The sequence below is a fragment of the Pseudophryne corroboree genome, chromosome 2 (assembly GCF_028390025.1).
Source record: "Pseudophryne corroboree isolate aPseCor3 chromosome 2, aPseCor3.hap2, whole genome shotgun sequence".
Taxonomy (NCBI): domain Eukaryota; kingdom Metazoa; phylum Chordata; class Amphibia; order Anura; family Myobatrachidae; genus Pseudophryne; species Pseudophryne corroboree.
This window is the reverse complement of record NC_086445.1, coordinates 493,322,211-493,346,732: the sequence shown is the minus strand read 5'-3', so window position 1 is coordinate 493,346,732 and position 24,522 is coordinate 493,322,211. Positions and strand designations below refer to the sequence as shown.

General features: G+C 43.5%; 1 protein-coding gene and 1 long non-coding RNA gene across 2 annotated transcripts in view; one reads left to right on the top strand and one right to left on the bottom strand.

The window, feature by feature from the left end:
- Window positions 1-24,522, top strand: part of LOC135050910 (uncharacterized) — a 164,475-nt gene that overhangs the window by 58,405 nt on the left and 81,548 nt on the right. The window contains exon 2 of the long non-coding RNA XR_010241918.1: window positions 7,776-7,930. This is a non-coding gene — a long non-coding RNA (uncharacterized LOC135050910). The remainder of the gene's footprint in view (window positions 1-7,775; window positions 7,931-24,522) is intronic.
- LOC135050427 (protein kinase C delta type-like) overlaps window positions 8,799-24,522 on the bottom strand; it is a 75,511-nt gene continuing 59,787 nt past the window's right edge. The window contains exons 6-8 of the mRNA XM_063956922.1: window positions 13,962-14,136; window positions 11,817-11,972; window positions 8,799-9,062 (exon numbers count right to left, since the gene is read on the bottom strand). Coding sequence (XP_063812992.1) covers window positions 8,799-9,062; window positions 11,817-11,972; window positions 13,962-14,136 — 595 coding nt within the window. The remainder of the gene's footprint in view (window positions 9,063-11,816; window positions 11,973-13,961; window positions 14,137-24,522) is intronic.

Below are 24,522 nucleotides of genomic sequence, written 5' to 3'. Positions count from 1 at the left end.
GCAAGGGGGAGACGTCTCGAATTCCAGCTTGTATCCCTGAGATACCACTTGTAGAACCCAGGGATCCACCTGTGAGCGAACCCACCGGTCGCTGAAGTTCCGGAGATGGGCCCCCACCGCACCTGGCTCCACCAGTGGAGCCCCAGCGTCATGCGGTGGATTTAGTGGAAGCAGGGGAGGATTTCTGTTCTTGGGAACTGGCTGTATGGTGCAGCTTTTTCCCTCTACCCCTGCCTCTGGGCAGAAAGGACGCGCCTTTAACCCGCTTGCCTTTCTGGGGCCGAAAGGACTGTACCTGATAATACGGTGCTTTCTTTGGCTGTGAGGGAACCTGGGGTAAAAATGTCGACTTCCCAGCTGTCGCTGTGGAAACAAGGTCCGAGAGACCTTCCCCAAACAATTCCTCACCCTTGTAAGGCAAAACCTCCATGTGCCTTTTAGAATCCGCATCACCTGTCCACTGCCAAGTCCATAATACTCTCCTGGCAGAAATGGACATTGCATTTATTCTAGATGCCAGCCGGCAAATATCCCTCTGTGCATCTCTCATGTATAAGACTACGTCTTTAATATGCTCTATGGTTAGCAATATAGTGTCCCTGTCAAGGGAATCAATATTATCAGATAGGGAATCAGACCACGCTGCTGCAGCACTGCACATCCATGCTGAAGCAATAGCAGGTCTCAGTATAGTACCTGAGTGTGTATATACAGACTTCAGGATAGCCTCCTGCTTTCTATCCGCAGGCTCCTTTAAGGCGGCCGTATCCTGAGACGGTAGTGCCACCTTTTTTGACAAGCGTGTGAGCGCTTTATCCACCCTCGGGGATGTCTCCCAACGTACCCTGTCCTCTGGCGGGAAAGGGTACGCCATTAGTAACTTTTTAGAAATCACTAGTTTTTTATCAGGGGAAGCCCACGCTTCTTCACACACTTCATTTAACTCATCTGGTTGCTTTTTCTCCCCAAACATAATACCCTTTTTAGTGGTACCTGGGTTAATGTCAGAAATGTGCAACACATTTTTCATTGCCGTAATCATGCAACGGATAGCCCTAGTGGAATGTACATTAGTCTCGTCGTCGATACTGGAGTCAGACTCCGTGTCGACATCTGTGTCTGCCATCTGAGGTAGCGGGCGTTTTTGAGCCCCTGATGGCCTTTGAGACGCCTGGGCAGGCACTGGCTGAGAAGCCGGCTGTCCCACAGCTGTTATGTCATCGAACCTTTTATGTAAGGAGTTGACACTGTCGGTTAATACCTTCCACATATCCATCCACTCTGGTGTCGACCCCGCAGGGGGTGACATCACATTTATCGGCACCTGCTCCGCCTCCACATAAGCCTCCTAATCAAACATGTCGACACAGCCGTACCGACACACCGCACACACACAGGGAATGCTCTGACTGAGGACAGGACCCCACAAAGTCCTTTGGGGAGACAGAGAGAGAGTATGCCAGCACACACCACAGCGCTATATAAACAGGGATTTACACTACACAAAGTGATTTTCCCTATAGCAGCTATAATACACAGTATTGCGCCTAAATTTAGTGCCCCCCCTCTCTTTTTTACCCTATTGAGCCTGGAAACTGCAGGGGAGAGCCTGGGGAGCGTCCTTCCAGCGGAGCTGTGAAGAGGAAATGGCGCCAGTGTGCTGAGGGAGATAGCCCCGCCCCTTTTTCGGCGGGCTTCTTCCGCTCTTTATATTAATATTATGGCAGGGGACTTTTACACATATATAGTTTATTAGACTATATTATGTGTTTTTTGCCATTTCAAGGTAATTTAATTGCAGCCCAGGGCGCCCCCCCCCCCCCCCCCCAGCGCCCTGCACCCATCAGTGACCGGAGTATGTGGTGTGCATGGGGAGCAATGGCGCACAGCTGCAGTGCTGTGCGCTACCTTAATGAAGACCGGAGTCTTCAGCCGCCGATTTCCAGGACGTTCTTCTTGCTTCTGGCTCTGCAAGGGGGACAGCGGTGCGGCTCCGGGACCGGACGACCGAGGCTGGGCCTGTGTTCGATCCCTCTGGAGCTAATGGTGTCCAGTAGCCTAGAAGCCCAAGCTAGCTGCAAGCAGGTAGGTTCGCTTCTCTCCCCTAAGTCCCTCGTAGCAGTGAGTCTGTTGCCAGCAGATCTCACTGAAAATAAGAAACCTAATAAATACTTTCTTTACTAGGAGCTCATGAGAGCCCCTAGTGTGCAACCAGCTCGAGCCGGGCACAGATTCTAACTGAGGTATGGAGGAGGGGCATAGAGGGAGGAGCCAGTGCACACCAGTAGTCCTAATTCTTTCTTAGAGTGCCCAGTCTCCTGCGGAGCCCGTCTATTCCCCATGGTCCTTACGGAGTTCCCAGCATCCACTAGGACGTCAGAGAAATGAGGAATGCTATGGGTGAGGGGTGATGGTGCTGGGAAAGGGGTACAGGGTCAGAGGCGGAACTAGTGTCTGTGCTAGGGGGCACCATCCAAAATTTTGCCTAGGGCATCATATTGGTTAGGGCCGTCTCTGAGTAGTCACATCCCTGACATGCTAGTCACAAATGCTGCAGAGTAGATACAGTACAATAGGCCCTTCATAAATTTCAGCTCCAGGCCCATGTGTACCTTAATCTGGAACTGCCGATGACAGACCAATGCTTTTTTCATCGGGGGTCATTCCGAGTTGTTCGCTCGGTAAATTTCATCGCATCGCAGCGATTTTCCGCTTAGTGCGCATGCGCAATGTTCGCACTGCGACTGCGCCAAGTACATTTGCTATGAAGTTAGGTATTTTACTCACGGCTTTTTCTTCGTTCAGGCGATCGTAATGTGATTGACAGGAAGTGGGTGTTTCTGGGCGGAAACAGGCTGTTTTATGGGCGTGTGGGAAAAAACGCTACCGTTTATGTGAAAAACGCGGGAGTGGCTGGAGAAACGGAGGAGTGGCTGGGCGAACGCTGGGTGTGTTTGTGACGTCAAACCAGGAACGACAAGCTCTGAACTGATCGCAGATGCCGAGTAAGTCTGGAGCTACTCAGAAACTGCACAGAGATGTCTTTTCGCAATATTGCGAATCTTTCATTCGCAATTTTAAGAAGCTAAGATTCACTCCCAGTAGGCGTAGGCTTAGCGTGTGCAAAGCTGCTAAAAACGGCTTGCGAGCAAACAACTCAGAATGACCCCCATTGTGTCTTTCAAGTTCAATTCATAAATGAGGCCTGCTGATTACAGCACATGCAAGTGAACAAATTGCCCAAGCTCTAGAAGATGGTAGTACAGTATTATATTAACATTGTAGACCTAAACAAAAATATCAAACCGTTTCTTACCAAGATGATTATTTTCACCTGAACATCTACTCATACCTCCCAACTTTCTGAACACTTAAAGAGGGACACAAGCGCAGCAAAGCAGCGCGCGCTCCCGAAAAGGGGTGTGTCTTATTGAAAAGGGGGCATGGCTTAACGGAGGACCCGCTATCGCGAGCCACGCCCCCGTTTTCGTCACTGAGGGGGCATGTCCAGTGCTCTGTGAGCTGCTGGCATGCCCGCTCTCCTCCTGTCTGCAGTGAAAAGACTATTCACCACTGCTCTGTTAAGCAGGGCAGCGATGACAGGAGCCTCCCGACTGCCCCCACCGCGGGACACTGCGGCCCGCGGGTGGGACAGCGGGACAGTCCCAAAAAATCGTGACTGTCCCGCAAAAATCGGGACAGTTGGGAAATATGTCTACTTGCCACAAAATTAAACACCTGCAAACCAGTAATTACCCTGTAAAAGACAAAGCTGATGCCTCACTCCAGCGCTGTGGTTTGTGGTCCAGATGGAAAGAATAGAATGTGCATATGCTGTCTATATGTTGGCATTATATACCTTGTATGTAAGTAGTATAAGTTTTTCCTGTGGTTAACTGCGACTATACATTGAGTGAACAGATAGAAATAATAATGCTCCATTGTTTTTCTATCTTCCCATGGAACTGTACTGGTGTGTTGGACTTCCTTCGTCAAAAAATTCATCAAGACTTTATACCAAATACAGTACATCGCATATTAACAAATATAGGGCCTAATTCTGCATGGATCGCTAATTAGAGAAGGGGTAATAGTGACAAAAAATGCGTACAGATCGTAAACACAATGCAGCCACTGTCTGACAGGAAGCCGGCGTTTCTGGACGGAAACCTGCCGTTTTCTGGGTGTGTCAGAAAAAATGCAGGCGTGCCCAGGCGTTTTTGGGGAGGGTCTCTGATGTCAGCGGAGACCACTTTCAGCCCGTCTCAGTCACAGATTAGTGGCAGCCTCAGACCTATTCACATTTGCTCGGACGGCAAAATCTCTTCGATGTTCTTAAATTTGCGCATGCATCTGTGAGTGTATAGTGATCTGTGATGCTTTAGCAAATTTGCACGGGGCATTTTTTCTCTTTGTCAGGGCAGCGCCTTTCTATTCGCAGACAATTGTAATTTCTCAGATTAATGATCCATGCTGAATTAGGCCCATTGTTCCTAAAAGATGGTAGACATTAAAACTAGAGATGTGTGAGTTTGGATTTACTTGGTTCTTTTCGCCAAACTTAGCGCAAGTTCGGATTTATCTTATTGGCTTTCATTGACACATCAGTGTGACTGATCGTAGGTGTGCTAAATTTAGCACATCTACGATGAGGTCTGAATTACCCCCATTAAACGGATCTCAGATGAGCTTGAAAGCTGGAAAAACCTCCCCCTGTCATACTTTGGATGACTAAATCTAACCAAAATGATTTCTTTCCAGAGACTAATGTATCTCATTCCGTCCCTCCCCCTATTTATCACACAAAAAGATGTGCAATGTCTTTATACACTTTTTAGACATATTATCTGGCATGGTAAAAGGCCAAAGATAAGCTTGATTAAACTACAACAACCTAGGTACAATGAAGGGGTGGGGTTCCCCGATTTACAACAATCTAATAGGGAAGCAATGTTTAGGTATTGATCCAATTGGCTCTCTGAATGCGACAACTATGCTACTACCTCTCTGGAGAGGGAATTATTGGGGGGGGGGGGGTAATTTGATTTTTGATTTCCTTTCAACATCTCCATGACCAGGAAGTCCCCTTGCATATATACAAGATAACCCTTTATTATGGAATACAACAAAAAAACATGGCATTGGGTCAGAAGTAAAGGGGGCTTAAAGTCCCATAGATCATTGTTTCTTCCATTCATAGGCAATCCTGACTTTCAGAATGGCCAGGCAATGTATCTGTTCACGATATGGGAGGTAGGTGGTATTGGTAATCTGGGATGCCTGGTTAATAGGGAGACACATCTGGTCCTAACATTTACTGAAGCAGTGGAGAAACATTGCACTTTGATAGGATACCCTCTGGTCTTCCTTCAAGCCAAACATTATACTGCATCTGTGATATGGCTGTTCTCAGACAATGACTGGGAAAATCCAGAACACGCCCTTCTAACTATGGGGGTCATTCTGAGTTGATCGCTCGCTAGCAGTTTTTAGCAGCCGTTCAAACGCTAAGCCGCCGCCCACTGGGAGTGTATTTTAGCTTAGCAGAAGTGCGAACTGTGCAGTTTCAGAGTAGCTCCAGACCTACTCAGCGCTTGCGATCACTTCAGACTGTTCAGTTCTGGATTTGACGTCATGAACACGCCCTGCGTTCTCCCAGCCACGCCTGCGTTTTTCGTGGCATGCCTGCATTTTTCCGAACACTCCCTGAAAACGGTCAGTTGACACCCAGAAATGCCCCCTTCCTGTCAATCACTCTGCGGCGGACACTGCGAATGAAAAGCCTTGCTAGATCTTGTGTAAAACTACATCGGCTGTTGTGAAAGTACGTCGCGCGTGCACATTGCGCTGCATACGCATGCGCAGAAGTGCCGCTTTTTCACTTAATCGCTGCGCTGCAAACATTTTTATCTAACGATCAACTCGGAATGACCCCCTAAACCTCCTCTGTTGAAAAAAGCTATTTCCCATTATTATCAACATTTCAGAATCAACTTAGATAATTCGGCTTCAACTAAAGGGCTGGCACAGTGGTTGTCTAAATGACCTAATTATGAAATCAGAGTTTTCCTGCTGCTCTTACAACTTCATGCAAAATATACAGAAATGTTATTAAATATTTTTCACAGAGCTTATCTGTCACCACATAGGAGTTTCCTCGTGGGACGATCTAATACCCATGCCTGCAATAGATGTGTGGAACCCAATGCAGAGCTTTATCACTGTCTTTGGTCGTGCCGTTAGGAGATTCTGGTTGCAAGTTAAACAATATGGTGAAGCATCATTACTTACCTATGTTCCCTTCACAGCAGAATGGGCAATATTTGGCATGATTCCACCCTCCATGAGAGTCAGCAAAGGAGGTAGATAATTTCTTTTAGTGGTCAGTGCGGCAGCCCACAAGACAATACTACAGCAATTTTGAGATATCTTCAATTCATGGTGTAACACAGTATTATAATTTGTAATGGTGATGATTTAAATTGCATCTTTTCATTATCGGACATTGAAATTCTATGTTAGATACACTCTATCTGCGACCATACATGTTATATTTGCATATTGTCTTCTTTTTTGAAAATATTCTATCTTATCTCCCTACAATGAACACTGAAAATATTGTATTTACAATGTCTTTATTGTATGACATGCAGTGCTTTAGTAAAAAACTCTTCTAGATAAAAACATGCAATTTATATATTTACTCTGTAATAATAGGCAGAGTTGTAATAAATATATAGGTATATAACTTAAAATTAAATTTGTATACAAAATGATGTTACAACTGAAGTATCTTCTATCTGAAGATCTTCTGGACAGTGACCCTTGTGCACCCTGGGTTAAGACTCGTAGAGCTCACCAGTAGGTCTTCTTGCCTATAATAGCCGCTTTTCCCATAAGGCTTTATGTGCCTACCGGTACTCGGATGCCATCAGGACTTACGCCACTGGTGGTAGTATGAGCTTAACCTTGGAGTGAGTGACCCAAGTCAATGCCGATAGAACGAAAGACCCAAAGAAGAGAGGAGCTGCTCAAAGACAGAAAACAAGAGAAAGAGGGTGACTAGAGTCTGAGATAGAGAACAAGACAGGAGTAGCAAGGTCAAAAATGCAATAGGGATATTAGAGCTCAGAACCAGTAGGTGGAATACTGGAAATGGTAGTGGTGCGTGACAAATTTACAGGGAAGCGCAGCCATTACATGTATATACAGTATAAGGGGAGTGGGATATTGGAGCTTTGGATGTAGAAGCTCACAAGCTCACGCAGAGTGTAAATTTACATAAATGATGTTATAATAGTTGGATGACTTATTATATCCCTCTCCATTGTGGGAGGATGATAGAGAAAAAAAAGTCCGGCCTCCACCTTCCCCATAGCCGGCCAATCACACTCCTTAGATGTTACTTCTCTATCATCCTCTGATGGATACTGGAGCTTGGGACGTAGAGGCTCAGAAGCTCAGTGCAGTGTACTTTGAAATAAATGATGTTATAATGGCAAGGATGTTTTAAGATCTTATCGTCGGATAATATATTTACTGGTTACAAGGGCCTCAGAGAATGGATGGGTGATGTTATGCCATATCAAGTGCAGCAGGGTTCATGAAGGGGTCCCTGATGTAATCTGCAGCAGTTATACAAGCAAAAACAAATGTTTCCACACCGGTATAATATGACTTAATCCCCGTATAACATATTAACATAGAGGTCTGGGTATCTACCTGAGGGGACGTGCTACCTGCTACCTAAGATACTAAAATACAGTAATCTGCAGCAGGACAGCTATATCCTGGTCTCAAATGAGAATCCCCGGAAGAGTTCCTGGTGGACGGAACTGATTGGTGACTCACAGGCTGATGATGTGGCTGACAGAAGATCTGAGAACGCCAGTTGTGAAAGCGACTTCTTAGGTGGCTGCAGAGAGAAGAAGTAAGAGCTATGTATTTTTGATAGAAATAGGGAGAGAAAATGCCCTTACTGTATATATGTCACACGGGATCCGGTCATGTGACTGGCACACAGGGATCCCAGCGGTCACTATGCCAATGCCAGGATCCCGACCGATCTAAAGCCCTAACAAGGACTATTCCCACTCATTGGTGTCCATGGAAATAGAACTTGTTGTAAGTGCAGCGAGGGGCTTTGTTGCGCTTGTCTCCCCCCTCCCCCTCCCCCCCCCCCCCCCGGCATCCAGCCCCAACCCTGTCAGACAATACAAGTATATTATTCATATCAAAGGAATTCACATTCGCCTTTACCAATTATCATATGACTGCAATCTATATATCGACTACACCAAATGTCAGTAAGAAATGAGCCATGGCAGTTTTATACATACACACCACAGACGCACACAGTACAAGACTCTTAAATAGGTACACACTATACAATTATCTGGCAGATAATCTGCCAGATCTAGCTGGTTGGAATGAAAATCTGGTAATGGATGAGAGAAATTAACAATCTATCATTTGTTCCAAAACACTGCAAAACTGTCAAAAATATTCATTCATCCAAGTTGGTTAAATTTGTGTTTAACCAATTCGTATGAACAACAGGTTTTGTCCTTTTTCCAGTGTTGTCTGAAAAGGTCCAGTTAGAATAAATCGGGGCGAGCGACCCGGTATTCCAACTCGGATAGCGTGCAGGGTTGATCACATGTTCAACCCGGCTTGCTGCGCTGGGTGAACGGTCAGCTGGGTCAATGCGACCCACTTCCCTCTCACTCTGTGTGGATGGGCAGCGATTGGAGATCATGTGATCTCTAAGAGCTGCCCATGCCGCATCACTGCTGATGTCACCAATCTGGCAATATGCCAGGTTGTGGACAGCTGCGGCGAGGGGCCTGAGGCAGGTCGCACGCAGGAAGCACCCGTGTCAGGCTCCCGTGTGCGACCCGTCTCAGGCGATGTGAAAGCGGTATAACAGTGCACTTACTGGGTATGAATGGGGGTGGTATTTTGCGGGCCTCTAGCCTTTCCCAATCCATACTCAAGAAGAAGGGATGGTCTCTAATTACACAATCCACACCCAGACACTTATCAGGATCTTCACACAGGAGCTGAAAAGAGCAACAAGACCATGATTATTAAACAGCTGAGCTGCAAATGAAATTGTGACCCATATATACAGTAGCTAGACATTCATTAGATATTATTTACTTGCAACATCAAACAAGTGACAGACAGACTTTTGCCACATCATATTCAAGAATAGATGTATGAAAGGTAACAGGTCATTTGCACTGAATAATTATTTAGACTTCAACAGAAATGTGTATAAAATGATGTATGTTTTAAATGATGTATGTTGGGTTCTCAGGTCAGTCATTTAATACATGGCACAGATATGAAATACACATGCTGTGTGTCTGCGCTGGGGTTATCCCCATACATAATGCACAAAACACAGAGCAGTAACCAGGGCTGCCATCAGTAAATGTGGAGATAAGTAAAAAAAAAAAAACCAGACATGGCCGATTCCGTCTGCCCTTCCCCCTCTCCTCTTACTTGGTATCAGATAGGAAATGCTCCATGCCTGACCTTCAGGAGGGATCAGAGTAACACGAGTAAGACATACACCCAGGGCAGAGAAAGTGTAACTTTCCCCTTATGTAGAAATTAGAAATTGTCTCTAAACATTGATGCATGACACTGAAAAGTATTAAAACCTTTCCTTGGGAACCTGTAAGACCAATATAGAAGCTTTTCCAAAGGTAATTTCTTCTTCATTGAGATTATAGACTAAGAGGCTCATTTATCAAACAGTATTTCCGGATATGTCACCAAAAACACCCATTTTCGGGGGCTAGACGCAAATTTCATGTATCCTTGGAATGTATGAAGGAGGGATCATTGCTATGGTGGATGCGATGCTGCCCAATGTATTAATATTGGGAAACACAGAATGTGGAAGAAGATAAGTGCTACTTGGCCCATCTAGTCTGCCTCTTTTTTACCTCAAATCTTTTTTTTTTTCCAATAATAATTTTTATTAAGGTTTTTTTCAAACAAAGAGTAAGGGAGTGGGAGTACAGAAGAGAAAAAAGGGACGGTAGGGGAAAAAAGGGGGGTACATATATTGTTTGACAAAGAAATAAGGACTTGTACATAAAGGCAAACATTCCAACGGTGTATCGAAAGGTCAGTAAAAAGCGCATTGCATCGACCCAACAGTGAGAGGAGAGCCGTGCATCTCAATTATATAATTTATCCAAAAATGCCGACAGAGTCTGGAGGTCGTCTAAACCAATAATCGCTCCATGGAAGCCAGCGGATAAGCGGACACGAGGGCGAGGGAAAATATGTAACCCCCGCTGTTTCAAATTCGTAGTGAGAATGCACAGCTTTTTCTATTGTGACTATAGTCGGGACCACAGTGGAGCGCCAGTGGCGGGCTATCAATAGTTTAGTAGAAATGAGTATATGACCCAATACATATTGGTCACTAGGTGATAAGCCGCCGCAGTATAGATGGAGGATAACCAGTCGTGGATGAGGGGTTATACGATGGCCTATGACAGATGTAATCAATTGAAATACTGAATTCCAGAGGGGAGCAAGTACCTCTCCCTCAAATCTTTTTTGATCCTTATTTCTTTGTAAGGATATCTTTATGTCTATCCCATGCATGCTTAAATTGCTCTACTGTCTAAGGGGGACATTAACTAAGCAGTGATAAGAGTGGAGAAGTGAGCCAGTGGAGAAGTTGCCCATGGCAACCAATCAGCACTTACGTAACATCTATAATTTGCATACTATAAAATGATACAGAGCTGCTGATTGGTTGATGGGGCAATTTCTCCACTGGCTCACTTCTCCGCTCTTATCATTATTTAGCAAATGTCCCCCTAAGTCTCTACCAACTCTGATGGGAAGCTATTCTACTTGTCCACTACTCTTTCTGTGAAGTAATTTTTCCTCAAATTTCCTTAACAAACCCCCAGTATCAGTGCTCGTCCTCGTGTTCTAATACTTCTCTTCATTTGAAGAATGTTTCCCTCCTGGACTATGTTAAAACCCTTGATATATTTGAAAGTTTCTATCATGTCCCCCCTTTCCCTTCTCTGCTCCATACTATACATATTGAGATTTTTTTTAGTCTTTCTGGTTAAGTTCTGTGATATAGGCCATATACCATTTTAGTTGCCCTTCTTTGTACAGTCTCTAATGTATTAATATCCTTGTGAAGATATGGCCTCTAGAATTGAACACAGTATTTTAGATGAGGCTGTACCAATGACCTATACAGTGGCATTATTACTTATTTCTGCTGCTGATTCCTCTCCCTTTGCAACTAAGCATCTGACTAGCCTTCCCCATTGCTTTGTTACATTGCTTACCTGCCTTTAAGTCACCAGAAATAAGTCACCAGAAATAGTGACTCCTAGATCCCTTTCCTCCTCAGTAGTTTCCAGTATTTTGCCATTAATACTATATTTAGCTTTTTTGACTTTTGAGACCCAAATGCATGATTTTGTATTTTTTTCCATTAAACTGTGATTGCCACAATCTTGACCATTCCTCTAGTCTACCTAGAGCCTCAGTCATTTTTTTCACCTCCTGGAGTGTCTATTATGTTGCATACCTTTGTGTCATCTGCAAAAGGCATACTTTCCCTTTAATGTCATTTGCAATGTCACCAATAAATATATTAAAATGCACTGGTCCAAGTACAGATCTCTGGGATGCTCCACTGGTAACATTTCCCTCCTGTGAATGCACTCCATTTACTACAACTCTCTGTTTTTGTATCCTGCAACAAAGTGAGTGAGTGATCTGGCAACCTAAGCTGCATACTCAGCACTCACACTCACCTTTTCAATGATGTCTTCAGCATCAGGATCTAATGAAAAGTCCAGTAGGCCAACTAGCCTGCTATCTTCCGGGGATTGTCCGGTCAGCATTTGGAATAGGACAACTCCAAATGAGAACCAGTCTGCCGCGGTGTTATACTCAAGGAAATCTTCCATCTGCCGAAAGAATGACATAATTTACTGTATGCTATAGGCTTATTCACATTAATGTTAATATAAATCTGAACAGTATACACTGTACTAACTCACATACATTGGTGTAAGAGCAATATTTCCATTGGGGAATTCACATGTATCAAAGGAAATAATACATACATCTAACATATGACTGATTAGAATAATAATACTGGTAAATGTTATAAACATAAAAAGTAAAATATATATTTATTTATTTATTTATTCACTTTATGGGGCCTATTTATCAATAAATATTTATGGGAAATCCCCCCCCAAAACACATGTTGCCATGAGGTACCTGTAAGTATTAAGTATTCAAATAATATGTTCAGGGGAGCACAGCAGATATTGGAGGTACAGTGCCTGCTGTGGTTTCATGTTTTCACTCACAATAGCAGCCCCATAAGTTTCTATAGGGACTGGTGTTTTGCTGAATTTACCCAGCTCCTTGGCCCCATATCTCATGCCATATCAAGAGTAACTGGAGAGGGATCCTATGGATACCTATAAATCATAAACCTATGGATCTGTACAAATTAGAAATTTATATGGGCTGTGTTTGTGAGCAAATATGGGAGGCAGATATCTCCGATACAGGCCCATCCATTTGCCCTTCCTCAGTCAGCAGACCACGCATGTGCAATAGTGCGCCCAGTTCCTGATGATCCTTCCTCTTACATGTTGGTGGGGTTCATAGTAGTAACCCTTAGTGGTACCAGCTTTTCTTAAACATTTTCAACCAAGGGGATCATTCTTCACACTCCGAATCCTCTTTCAATTGATAAGAAAGCTGACACCATATGAAGATGGCATTTACTAATGCAAACTCCAAAAACATTTACTTTTCTGAGTTTGATAAATAGCACAACCGTAACATTCCCACACATTGTAGGGGGACTGCAGTGTGCGCTATTACCTATAGGAACGCTGGATATATCACAGAGACTTAATAGCCTTGTTACTTAATTTGTGGCATTTAGCACTGTTTCTGCGTAACTACTGGGACTAAAGGGCCTGACACTTTCTGGCTCTCTTTCTCTATGTCTATCAATAAATTAAAATAAAATAAAGAAATAGACAGCAACCATTGGCATATTCATAGCCTGCACCTGTGTTTAAAAACTTACCTCTCTGATGTCCCACGTCGGTGCTGCAGTCGCAGCTAAAATCACCACTGCATCTTCTTCCCGAAGATATGCGCATGTGCAATAGAAAAGTCTCTGGGAACAGGGCATGGGCAATATGTTCCCCGAGATCCACATTGCCAGAGGCTACTGTACCGTAATACCACAGAGTCTGCACATGGGATCTCTCCTCTCTTAAACCTCCCCTGACTGCAGCATCATTTTGTGCTTTATTATTGTATATATTAGCTAACTAAATAGCTGAGATATGTTGCACTATAACTCAGTCTTCTACTTGTGCTTTTAGGTCACCCTGAGGAAGATATAACTATCTGTACAAGCGTACTTGCTATTTAGGATGAATATATTATGGGCTAAATGTAATAACCTCCGAGTTGCTGTAGTTTGTGCGAGCCTCCACTTTTTTTTAAAGCATCAATCATTTACATGATAAAACCAAACTGGTTTTGCCTTTAAAATGATTGTTGGTTTAAAAAATGGGCAGACTTGCAATAATGGGCAAAACCATGTGCACTGCAGGGTGGGCAGATATAACATGTGCAGAGAGAGTTAGGTTTGGGTGGGGTGTGTTCAAACTGAAATCTAAATTGCAGTGTAAAAATAAAGCAGCCATTATTTACCCTGCACAGAAACAATATAACCCACCCAAATCTAACTCTCTCTGCACATGTTACATCTGCCCCACCTGCAGTGCACATGGTTTTGCCCATTAGTGTGCTTTTTTTATTTCCTAACAAACCTGAATAACCCCATCAGTCAACTCAGGAGGCTATTACATTTAGTCCTATATATGAGAAATCCACTAATATCCTTTATAACTCACTTCGGGGGCAATATAGCCTGTTGTTCCTGCATATTCAGTGGCGACGTCGCCTTCATGCATGTTGTTTAATACAAGGCCCAAATCTGCAATCTTAATATGACCGGCTCCATCGATGAGAATATACTCTGGTTTGATGTCTTTGTAAAAAGGAAGATCCTCTAAGTAAAACAAGCTGCTGAGATGGACCAGCACATGACATAACTTACAATTACATCTTTCTATATGCAATTAAACACTTCAAGGGGTTTTCCCATAATCAATGCGCACAGCGTCTATTCACAGGAAGCAGAGAGGCTGGGGGCATGGCCTGCAGCTCACAGATCACTGGGTATGCCCCCATAGTCAGTGGCGCACCCAGGGGGGGTTTCCGAGCACCCAGAAACCCCCCTCCACTACATTTTTTTTTTTTTTTTATAGCTGCATGAGTATTATTAATGGCTGTCTAGCGTCCTCTGCAGCCTGCTGTCTTCCTGGTGGCACTTGTAAGTGCAATAAAAGTTTACTTTATTTTAATTATAGTACATATATATCCATGTGCATACATATATACACATGTATATACATACATACATATAAACACACACACACACATGATATATATATATATATATATACATGTGTATATATATGTGTACTGTATGTGTGTGTGTACATATATATATATATGCATGTTTAATATGCTATGTATATGTGTATATGTATGTGTGTGTATGTGTATATATATATATATATATGTAGATATATGTATATATATATATATATATATATATATACACACACACACACAGACACACTAGTTTTACGGACCCAGCATATACTGGGTCACCACAGTCCCCACCCCCGTGATTGGCTCCGCCCAGTTCTGGAAACTCCCCCATGCAAATCCTGCGTTTGCCACTGATAGTGACAAAAATGGGGTCGTGGCTTACGATCGCGGGCATTCCCACAAAGCCACACTCCCTTTTCACAAGGCCACTGTCCCTTTTCGCTGGCGTGTGCCTTCGGCGTGCAGCAGTGTCCCTACTTGGAAAAGGATGATGTTGGGAGGTATGTCTCATATAGATCAAGCTCAGTGAGGGTGTATTCCTGTGGCTATTCTAGGTGTAAGAGTAAATATGTCTGTGACCAGGTGTATCTATTACACCTAGTATAGGGTAGGTACAAGTGTGCACTGATAGCGGTGACTAACAAACCAGTCATACACATAGGAGGTGGCCAGTCAGCAAGATGATTACAGCTCTGCCTATGGCAGTGGTTCCCAAACTGTGTGCCTAGGCACCCTGGGGATGCCTCGGGACACTTGCAGCGGTGCCTTGGATTGATGGTGTCAAAGTCAGAAAAATATCACGCTACACACTGCCATATTTGCACCTCATGCGAGTGCCTGTTGCACGTTCATGAGCCCTGCCGTGCGTGCGCATACTCGCCGCTGCGGGCACCCGCAGGCGCGTGGTGTGCGCATTTACGGTAGGGTTTATGTGCGTCTAGCGGGCGACTCGTTCGTTACATATTTTAACTATATAATGTATTTTGTAGATCATGGTCCCCTTGATAGATTCTGAAAGTTTAGTTAAAATAGCATGTTCCTGAACAGAGAGATCCCTCTTTGTTTGATACGAAGGGTCAGACATGGGTCATACAGTGGTGTTTAGTATCCATCGGAAGAGTATTTAATTAGCAATATTCCGGTGTTGGTTTGAAGCAGATTAATCGCTTGTGCGAATAGTTATGGACATAAGAAGTTTATGTCCATTTACTATTATTTGCACTTACTTATCCATGCGGCGGGAAACCTGGTTTCCCACCCACCTGAACAGTTGGAAATGGTCTCAGCCCACCTGTATGAATCAACCTATGACCTCTTGTTATAATGCGAAGACGAATTCCTGTGTCCAATGAACAATGAGATTGTAGGGACCATTGAATTGTATTGTGTGTGGGGCATAAATAGACAAGCCGACCATATCCAGCTCACTCTCTTCAACGGTTCTCATTGCTGATAATCGGGAGCTGGATATCGAGGCGCATGCGATCGTTCCCCTTGTGTGTAAGTTTTCTCCTCAATCATATTGTCTTTCTAGTTATTATGAGCCATATCTCTCTCTCTTCTCTTTCTCTCTCGTTTCTCTTATATAGTTATTGTATTGATGTTGTATTTCATGTGTAGTTATCTGGTTAGGTAGTCAATGTTATATTGGTAGTGTATGACTTGTATTGTATTATTCTTTTGAACGTTCATTCATTTCCTTAAAAGGCGTTAGACCCTTAGACCGGTATTGTGTGTTCATTATATTGCAGTGGGTAATAGGAGCGTCTCTATCGCTCAAACAGCTTTAGTGTAAACCCGCTTACACAGTGTTGCATTCTCATCTTATCACTACACTAAGGTTTTACTGCATATTACATTGTTTATGGTTTAGACAGAAAGGTTTTACACTGTGAGCGTCTGCGCCGCTGGTGATCTCCTCGTGGTCCCGGGCGTTCGCTACGCTATAGCGAACCATTACGTTAGTCGGCAGCCAATAGCGTGCCTGTCTGTGATCTCTTGGCCGTGAGCGAACGTGACGCTTGAGCGTCTCGACTACGGCTAAGCGATCGTTACGCAACGTGCGTACCCTTACGGTATTCCGTACGCCAATAGCGTACGGTGTTCTTAGACCTCTTAAAGGGTTTTAAGTAAGACAAATATTTCGCTTTGTCAATTGGCGGCTCGTCCGTCCTTCACATATCTGCACTAGGTAATTTCAGCAGACATTATCCATCAGCAAAGGGCGGGAGATCATATTCCTCGTAGTGCTGTCTGGATAAGCGTCTGCTTCGCTTAGTAAAGGGTGCTGAGGGAATCCGGAACCGGAGGTAAGAACAACACGCTAGTGTCTTTTAAAACTGTTTATTTCTGTCTTGCGTACGCACACACGCATATCTGCATTTCTTTTATTCGTGTATTTTCATATATCACTCTCCTGTTTGCCATTTTATAATTGATAAACGTGCTAAGAGAGATTTGTCGCTATTTCATAGTTAAAGTGTAAAAGTAATACATTAAGGGATAAAGTGCAAAGCACGCACGCAGCTCTACCTAAAGATACAAGGAGAGATTGGTGTGGTGTTCGGTAGATGATCGAGAATCATCTACATTGATAAACGTGTGAATTGTGTTACGGTGGATATTTGCTTTGCGTACACGTGTCTCTAACAAAGGGTGAGACTCGCGTACGCAACTCAAAGGCCGACGCACGCAGCGTATATTACGCAACGGAACGTCTGGGTACGCCCACGTAACTCAAATCACACTAGTGTTATTGTAACAGGCGAAAAGGTGGCAACGCGATAAATAGCTCAAGTCTATTTTAGTGTCCGAAATTTAGACTAACAGATCCTTCTCCAAATTTACAACACATCTGGTCTAAAGGAAAGAAAATTTCTGCGCAGAAATAGAAATAGAAACAAAAGTGTACATGTGGTGAGTGAGTGTTTGCAATTATACAATTTTTGAGGTTGAACCACCAGAAGTCGAGTTCTCGTGAGGTACATGCATGTAAGTGACGTACATGGTGGCTAGGGAGGCATCCCTTGTTAAACATAGAATCTGAGCATTAGAGTATAGCAGACCAGGAGGTCATACTGTAGTACAGACCAGGAGGTCCGGAACAGACCAGGAGGTCCAGGTACAGCAGACAAGGAAGTCCGCTATAAATAGAGAAAAGAGCACGACCCAGGGGGTTGGTGCAGAACCCATATAGGCCATTAAAGCTCATGCTGAAGGAATTCGCAGCCGTAATTTTCGATTCCACTGGTCACTCTGCACATAAGATTAGTTGCTTATGTGCAGACTGATTGTACCGCACGTAATTGTGTGTATTAGTTAATCTGACCAGTACCATTTGTGTACGAAACGGGTCATAAACACTATTTGTACATTCTGACGTGATTTGTGTAATTTTTTATTTTCTAAAGGGAGGTTCGCTGGTCACTCAGGAACTATCCAACAACCGATACTTGCTGGGAAACACGCCCCAGTAAATAAAGGTTCACAGGGGCCCTAGGTTGGGTACAACAGCTCTGGATACAGTGATTGCAGTACTGGCCAACGTGGGCGAGGAGTGAGTGGAGTACTCTGTAAACTTCGCCGCCGGCCTACCCCGGACATCTTGGTTTTTGTAAGGGTTCGCTGAAGAAAAGCAACACCTGCAAGTTATGGGGGCCAGTTGTTCAGGTAGGGGGCGATCAACCTTGGTTCGGGTTGATTTAGTAAACCGACCAATCGGGTCGGCAAGGTATGTAATGTGTGAAAAATACGGTTCACACACAGAGGTTTTATGTGATGAATGGGAGAGAATGACGGTACATGACGGGGAGAAGTTCCCAAGAGTAGGCAGCTTTAGCCCAGAAGTGTTACTAAATCTAAGGAGAAGGATAGGTCTTATTAAACCAGCAAAGAGACGGATCAAACATTATGATTGTTTAAAATTATGGCAACAGGAAAGTGAAATGCAAAGAGAGTTAACTGACATATCTGACTCTCATCTTGGGAGGAGAGATATGGCAATGGAGAGGATTATGGTTGCGGAGAAAGGCACAATGGTGTACGATAAAAATGCACTTAGTAACTGTATTAAGAATGAAAGTGTAAACTGTAATAATGTTTATGAAAATGAAAGTGTAAAAATTACAAATGTTAACCCGTGCAAGTCGCACCCTATGTCAAACTTCCCTCAGGAATACAAACAAGAAAGTGAGCCCAGCACGATGTCGGCACCTCTTCCAGCAGCCATCACACAAGACATCCAGGTGGACGCGACCAAATCGGTAAAGGCAATAATCAAACCCCCTAACGGAGGGTCAGGTGAGGTCGTGTCCACAGGTACGTACAATGTTTTATATCACGCACAAACAAATGTACCCCATATTGTAAGACCAAAACAAGGTGATGTAATTGAGTTTAGTCCTGTCAGGGTGATCACAGTCCCCAATGGGAAGACTGACGATCAGGGAACCATTCCCGTCCAGGACAGTGCAATGCGCTGTCCCTGGTCCCGGACCGAATTGAGATCAATTATGTCTGAATTTCCTGATCCTAGGAAAAATCTAGTCGCATGTCAAAGGTTCATTAAAGAACTAGGAAACTCAACAGAACCCACCAACAAAGATTGGCGGACAGTGCTGAGGGCATGTTTGCCCTCCGGTGTTGACTCTGCGAAATTCATTACTGATTGTCAATTAGACACAGAAGTACCTCAAACGGAGGAACACAATCAGGAATGTATTAAGCAGATTAACCGACAGTTGGAAGCATATTTCCCTGCCGTTGTCAAGTGGACTGAAATTTTCTCCATAAGACAAAACGAAAGGGAAAGTATTTCCAAATATTTCAATCGAGCACTGCAAGTAATGGCTAGGAACACTGGGATCACAGACATCAAAACATGCGCACAGCATAGAGAAATAGCGGTTAAGGTATTAATGAATGGTTTAAAGGAGGTATTGAGAACAAGGGTACAGACCACCAACCCAAACTGGAGAAATATCTCGGTGGCCGCATTAAGAGAGGCCGCTATCGATCATGATCGAAATATCACCAGACACAGGGAGTCACAAAGTGATAGGTTAATGGCCGCAAGTATACAGGCCCTAACCACAAGACCACTCCAGCATAAGCCCCAAACCCCTGCGAGAAATTCAAATGTGGAAGTCTGTTACAATTGCCAGAAGGAAGGTCATTTTGCAAGAGATTGTAGATCAGGAAGTAGACAAAAGTCACATCAGCCCCCTAGACAACAACATAACCATGATATCCAAGGAAACAGGGGAGTACAGGGAAAACGGTTGATGGTGATGAGCATCCGAGCGTTTGAGGAGGCATCAAATCAACCAAGACCTCAGGTCATTGACACTTGGAGGAAACCCAGGGTTTGTTATCTATGTAAAAGAGAAGGGCATTATGCCAGCAACTGCAACAGCCCACATAAAGTCAGACCCCCTAGACATGAAAATGAGCAAAAGTTATGACACACCAAATTATAATCAGGGATCAGATAGGAAGAATTTTGTCCCACACCCATAAAATGTATTTCAGGAAAGGTGATCATTAGGACTGATGGTAAGCCTGAGGTAACGGTTAATAAATTGGGAAGTCATTCCCTGAAGACACAGGAATGACCGGGTGAAACGTTGTAAATGTATCTGTGAAATGTTTCTTTTTCTCCCCCCATCTCTGACGACTATTGATAGGACTCAAACATTGCATATCTACTTGGTCTTTGCAGAAGTCTACCAAACCCCAGCATAACCTATCCGCATCAATGTATCCTGGCCAGATACAGAGGGTGGAGTATGGAGGTGCGGGGGGGAGGGACTGCGCTAGGAAACCATTGGACATGTAGATATGACAGCCTGATGATCTGACAATGTTTTAAAATGTTTGAAAAAAAAATTGTTTTTTTTGTTGTTGTTTATTGATGTGTTATGTTATATATAAATATATGAATTGTTCTCTCTCTCTTTTGTTTTTTTGTTTTCTCTCTTCTCACTCATGTTTTCATGTTTTAAAAGATGGTATGTCACACATCAGTTAGACAAATGGTAATGCAAGATTTTTGCTCCTTACAGAAAGATCGCTGGTTTGGAAGGAATATTGCATCACCGGAATGTTCGTTTGGAAGACTGAGAGACAGCACCTTTGAGATGACAGCAGAACAAGAAGAACAACAAGACAAGAGAACTAATTATCGTAACAAGTTTCTCTCCCCCTCAAACTGTTTTCCTATACCCCCATTACAAATTTCTCCTTTTCTCCTCCTGTAAGATGGACTTGCCCCAAGAGACTGTGATACGGATTTTCCTGTTGACCATGATGTTGACCAGAGCAGTCTGTTCCGGCGAGAGTACCAGTAAGGTCGAGAAAGGATCCAGAAAGGTTCTGATGACTGAGACGGAGGTGTAAATTTCCAATAGCAACACAATCACCAAGCATAGGCGAGTACCGGAAACGATCTAGCAGCCATGTTATTTGTAAACATTGTGAAGGATTGTTAGCTGAAAAGAAAACTGTATCTGTAGGCTTTGTGACAATGTAGTTGAGGATGGGTGCATTAAGAAATGCCAATCCAGTTTTAATATCCACATGGACCGGCATCCATTGAGTGACTATCACTCCTTAGTGGGTAGTGTGTTAAATCAAACAGATTGTTGGGTATGCTCTCAAGTACCTCAAGGTCATAGCAAATCAGGGCTAGTACCATTTCCTTTAACAGTAGGGGAGGTACTTGAGCTAAAGGGTGGGAGACCGGTGGACAGGAGGTTTAATATCTCCAGTCCTCCTAGTTTGAAGCTCCACCAATATCATGTGGATAGATCCCTAATATGTTTTAACATTACCAATCCCCGAAAGCCGGGAAATTGGGAAGTGTCATGGAGTAACCAAACCATGACCTTTTCATATAGAGCAGATAGAATGCCGACAGATACAGAGCTTATACGCCACATAGCCAGTAGAGAAAAATCTTTCCGATATAGGTATACCCTAGGAAGTAGGATTACGAGAGTTGGAGAAGTATCACCAGGATACTGTGCACATATCGTACAAACTGATACGTGTACTAGACAGATGGGAGAATTAGGGGTAGGAGATTTCACATGGAGGATGTGTAATATGGTTATGTCCTACTCCGTCCCATATGTTCTCCCCGATGATGCATATTTCATATGCGGGAGGAAGGCGTATAAGTGGCTTGCCCCAAACTCTGAAGGATTGTGTTATATTGGAAAAGTACTGCCTGAGGTAATGACTGTATCACATGCCAAAATGAAAGATATACACAGTGGTGCCCAAGCTCCTTATACTCACACCCATTACGAGCACGTAGTTAAAAGGCAACTGACAGAAAGGACAGAGCATTCGGCCTCTGACATGATCCATGAATCCACCGGGATTCAGGTCCTAATCGCGTTAGATTTCACTCGCACCGCTAGAGGAGTGCTGAATTATAGATATATATCTGCGCTTGCAAATTTATTAGACAATATCACTGAAATGTATGATGACACGTTTAGGTATACTGGAAGAGAGCTGCAAGCTTATAAAACAGAACTGGTTCAGCATAGAATGGTTCTCAATTATCTCACGGCAGTGACAGGCGGATATTGTGTCACACTGGCAACGCAGTACGGCGTGAAATGCTGCACATATATTACGAATAGTACCGAGGACCCGGTCGAGGTCATAGACCAAAAGATGGACGATATTCTCCAATTAAAGTGGGAATTTCGCAGGAGACACAATCTCACCCTTGCTGCTGTGGGTAATGAGCTGACTGGTTGGGTGTCATGGTTGAACCCGCGAAATTGGTTCTCTGGTTTAGGAGAATGGGCTCAAGGAGTCATAATGGATGTAGGGAAGTTTCTCCTATGTATCTTAGGTGTTGTCATATCGATTGGCTTGATATTTAGATGCGGTCAAGCTTTAATGAAGTGCAAACGTAGTACCAGGGTAATGAGTCTAAGGAGTGAGGAAATTGTAATTCCAATGGATTTGATTTATGACCCAACTGTAGAAACAATGATGTGATGAAAATGCGATTATACGGTCCGTTTCTTTCACCTGTTTTTCCGTTCTCCCCAAGGTAAAAAGACCCACTTGGACAAGGAATTTGATGATCCTGTATACAGACAACTGATGGATTAAAGAAGAAGTTTTGACAACCTTATACACAGATATTTGATGAACTATGCCATAGACCCCCAGTTTCCCTAGAAATGTTAAAATTACGCTAGCCCAACACTTTTGTAAGTCTATGGACATTGATAAAGCTTTTTGCCCACACCTTTTGGCAAAAGCCCAAAGAAGACTGCATTCAACAGACACCGAACAAGACTTCAAACGACAAATGTTCATTAACCTGACATAGAATACCACTGCATTTACCATAAGTGTTCTTTATCTTCATCTCTACAACCTTCAGGTAATGACACACATAGTCGATAGGGAATACAGGCACAGATATTAGCAATCACATATCCCCCCATTCATGTATCATCAACTAAAATGTGCTCCCCCATTTTGTTGCAACCAAAATCCGAAAAGAGCTCGGTAAAGTTTGACAGCCCATCCACAGACCCGTACCGCGGGATAAGAAGGAATTCAAATGTATACTTCGCAATACCTCGAAGCTTGATTTAAAACACGTACGGCACGATGATACATGACCCCCCCAAACATGGATTCATACACACATGCTTCTGCTATCTCACTAGGTCATACCCTTTTCACACCTTCTTCTCTCCTCCCTTACCCAACCATGGAAATGTATTTACACCTGACATATATTTTTCTCGTTTTGAAATGTTTTAGGAAGTGGCAGTTATTGTTGACTGCCAAAGGGTGGACTGTCAAAGTCAGAAAAATATCACGCTACACACTGCCATATTTGCACCTCATGCGAGTGCCTGTTGCACGTTCATGAGCCCTGCCGTGCGTGCGCATACTCGCCGCTGCACCCGCAGGCGCGCGGTGTGCGCATTTATGGTAGGGTTTATGTGCGTCTAGCGGGCGACTCGTTCGTTACATATTTTAACTATATAATGTATTTTGTAGATCATGGTCCCCTTGATAGATTCTGAAAGTTTAGTTAAAATAGCATGTTCATGGACAAAGAGATCCCTCTTTGTTTGATACGAAGGGTCAGACATGGGTCATACAGTGGTGTTTAGTATCCATCGGAAGAGTATTTAATTAGCAATATTCCGGTGTTGGTTTGAAGCAGATTAATCGCTCGTGCGAATAGTTATGGACATAAGAAGTTTATGTCCATTTACTATTATTTGCACTTACTTATCCATGCGGCGGGAAACCTAGTTTCCCACCCACCTGAACAGTTGGAAATGGTCTCAGCCCACCTGTATGAATCAACCTATGACCTCTTGTTATAATGCGAAGACGAATTCCTGTGTCCAATGAACAATGAGATTGTAGGGACCATTGAATTGTATTGTGTGTGGGGCATAAATAGACAAGCCGACCATATCCAGCTCACTCTCTTCAATGGTTCTCATTGCTGATAATCGGGAGCTGGATATCGAGGCGCATGCGATCGTTCCCCTTGTGCGTAAGTTTTCTCCTCAATCATATTGTCTTTCTAGTTATTATGAGCCATATCTCTCTCTCTCTTCTCTTTCTCTCTCGTTTCTCTTATATAGTTATTGTATTGATGTTGTATTTCATGTGTAGTTATCTGGTTAGGTAGTCAATGTTATATTGGTAGTGTATGACTTGTATTGTATTATTCTTTTGAACGTTCATTCATTTCCTTAAAAGGCGTTAGACCCTTAGACCGGTATTGTGTGTTCATTATATTGCAGTGGTTAATAGGAGCGTCTCTATCGCTCAAACAGCTTTAGTGTAAACCCGCTTACACAGTGTTGCATTCTCATCTTATCACTACACTAAGGTTTTACTGCATATTACATTGTTTATGGTTTAGACAGAAAGGTTTTACACTGTGAGCGTCTGCGCCGCTGGTGATCTCCTCGTGGTCCCGGGCGTTCGCTACGCTATAGCGAACCA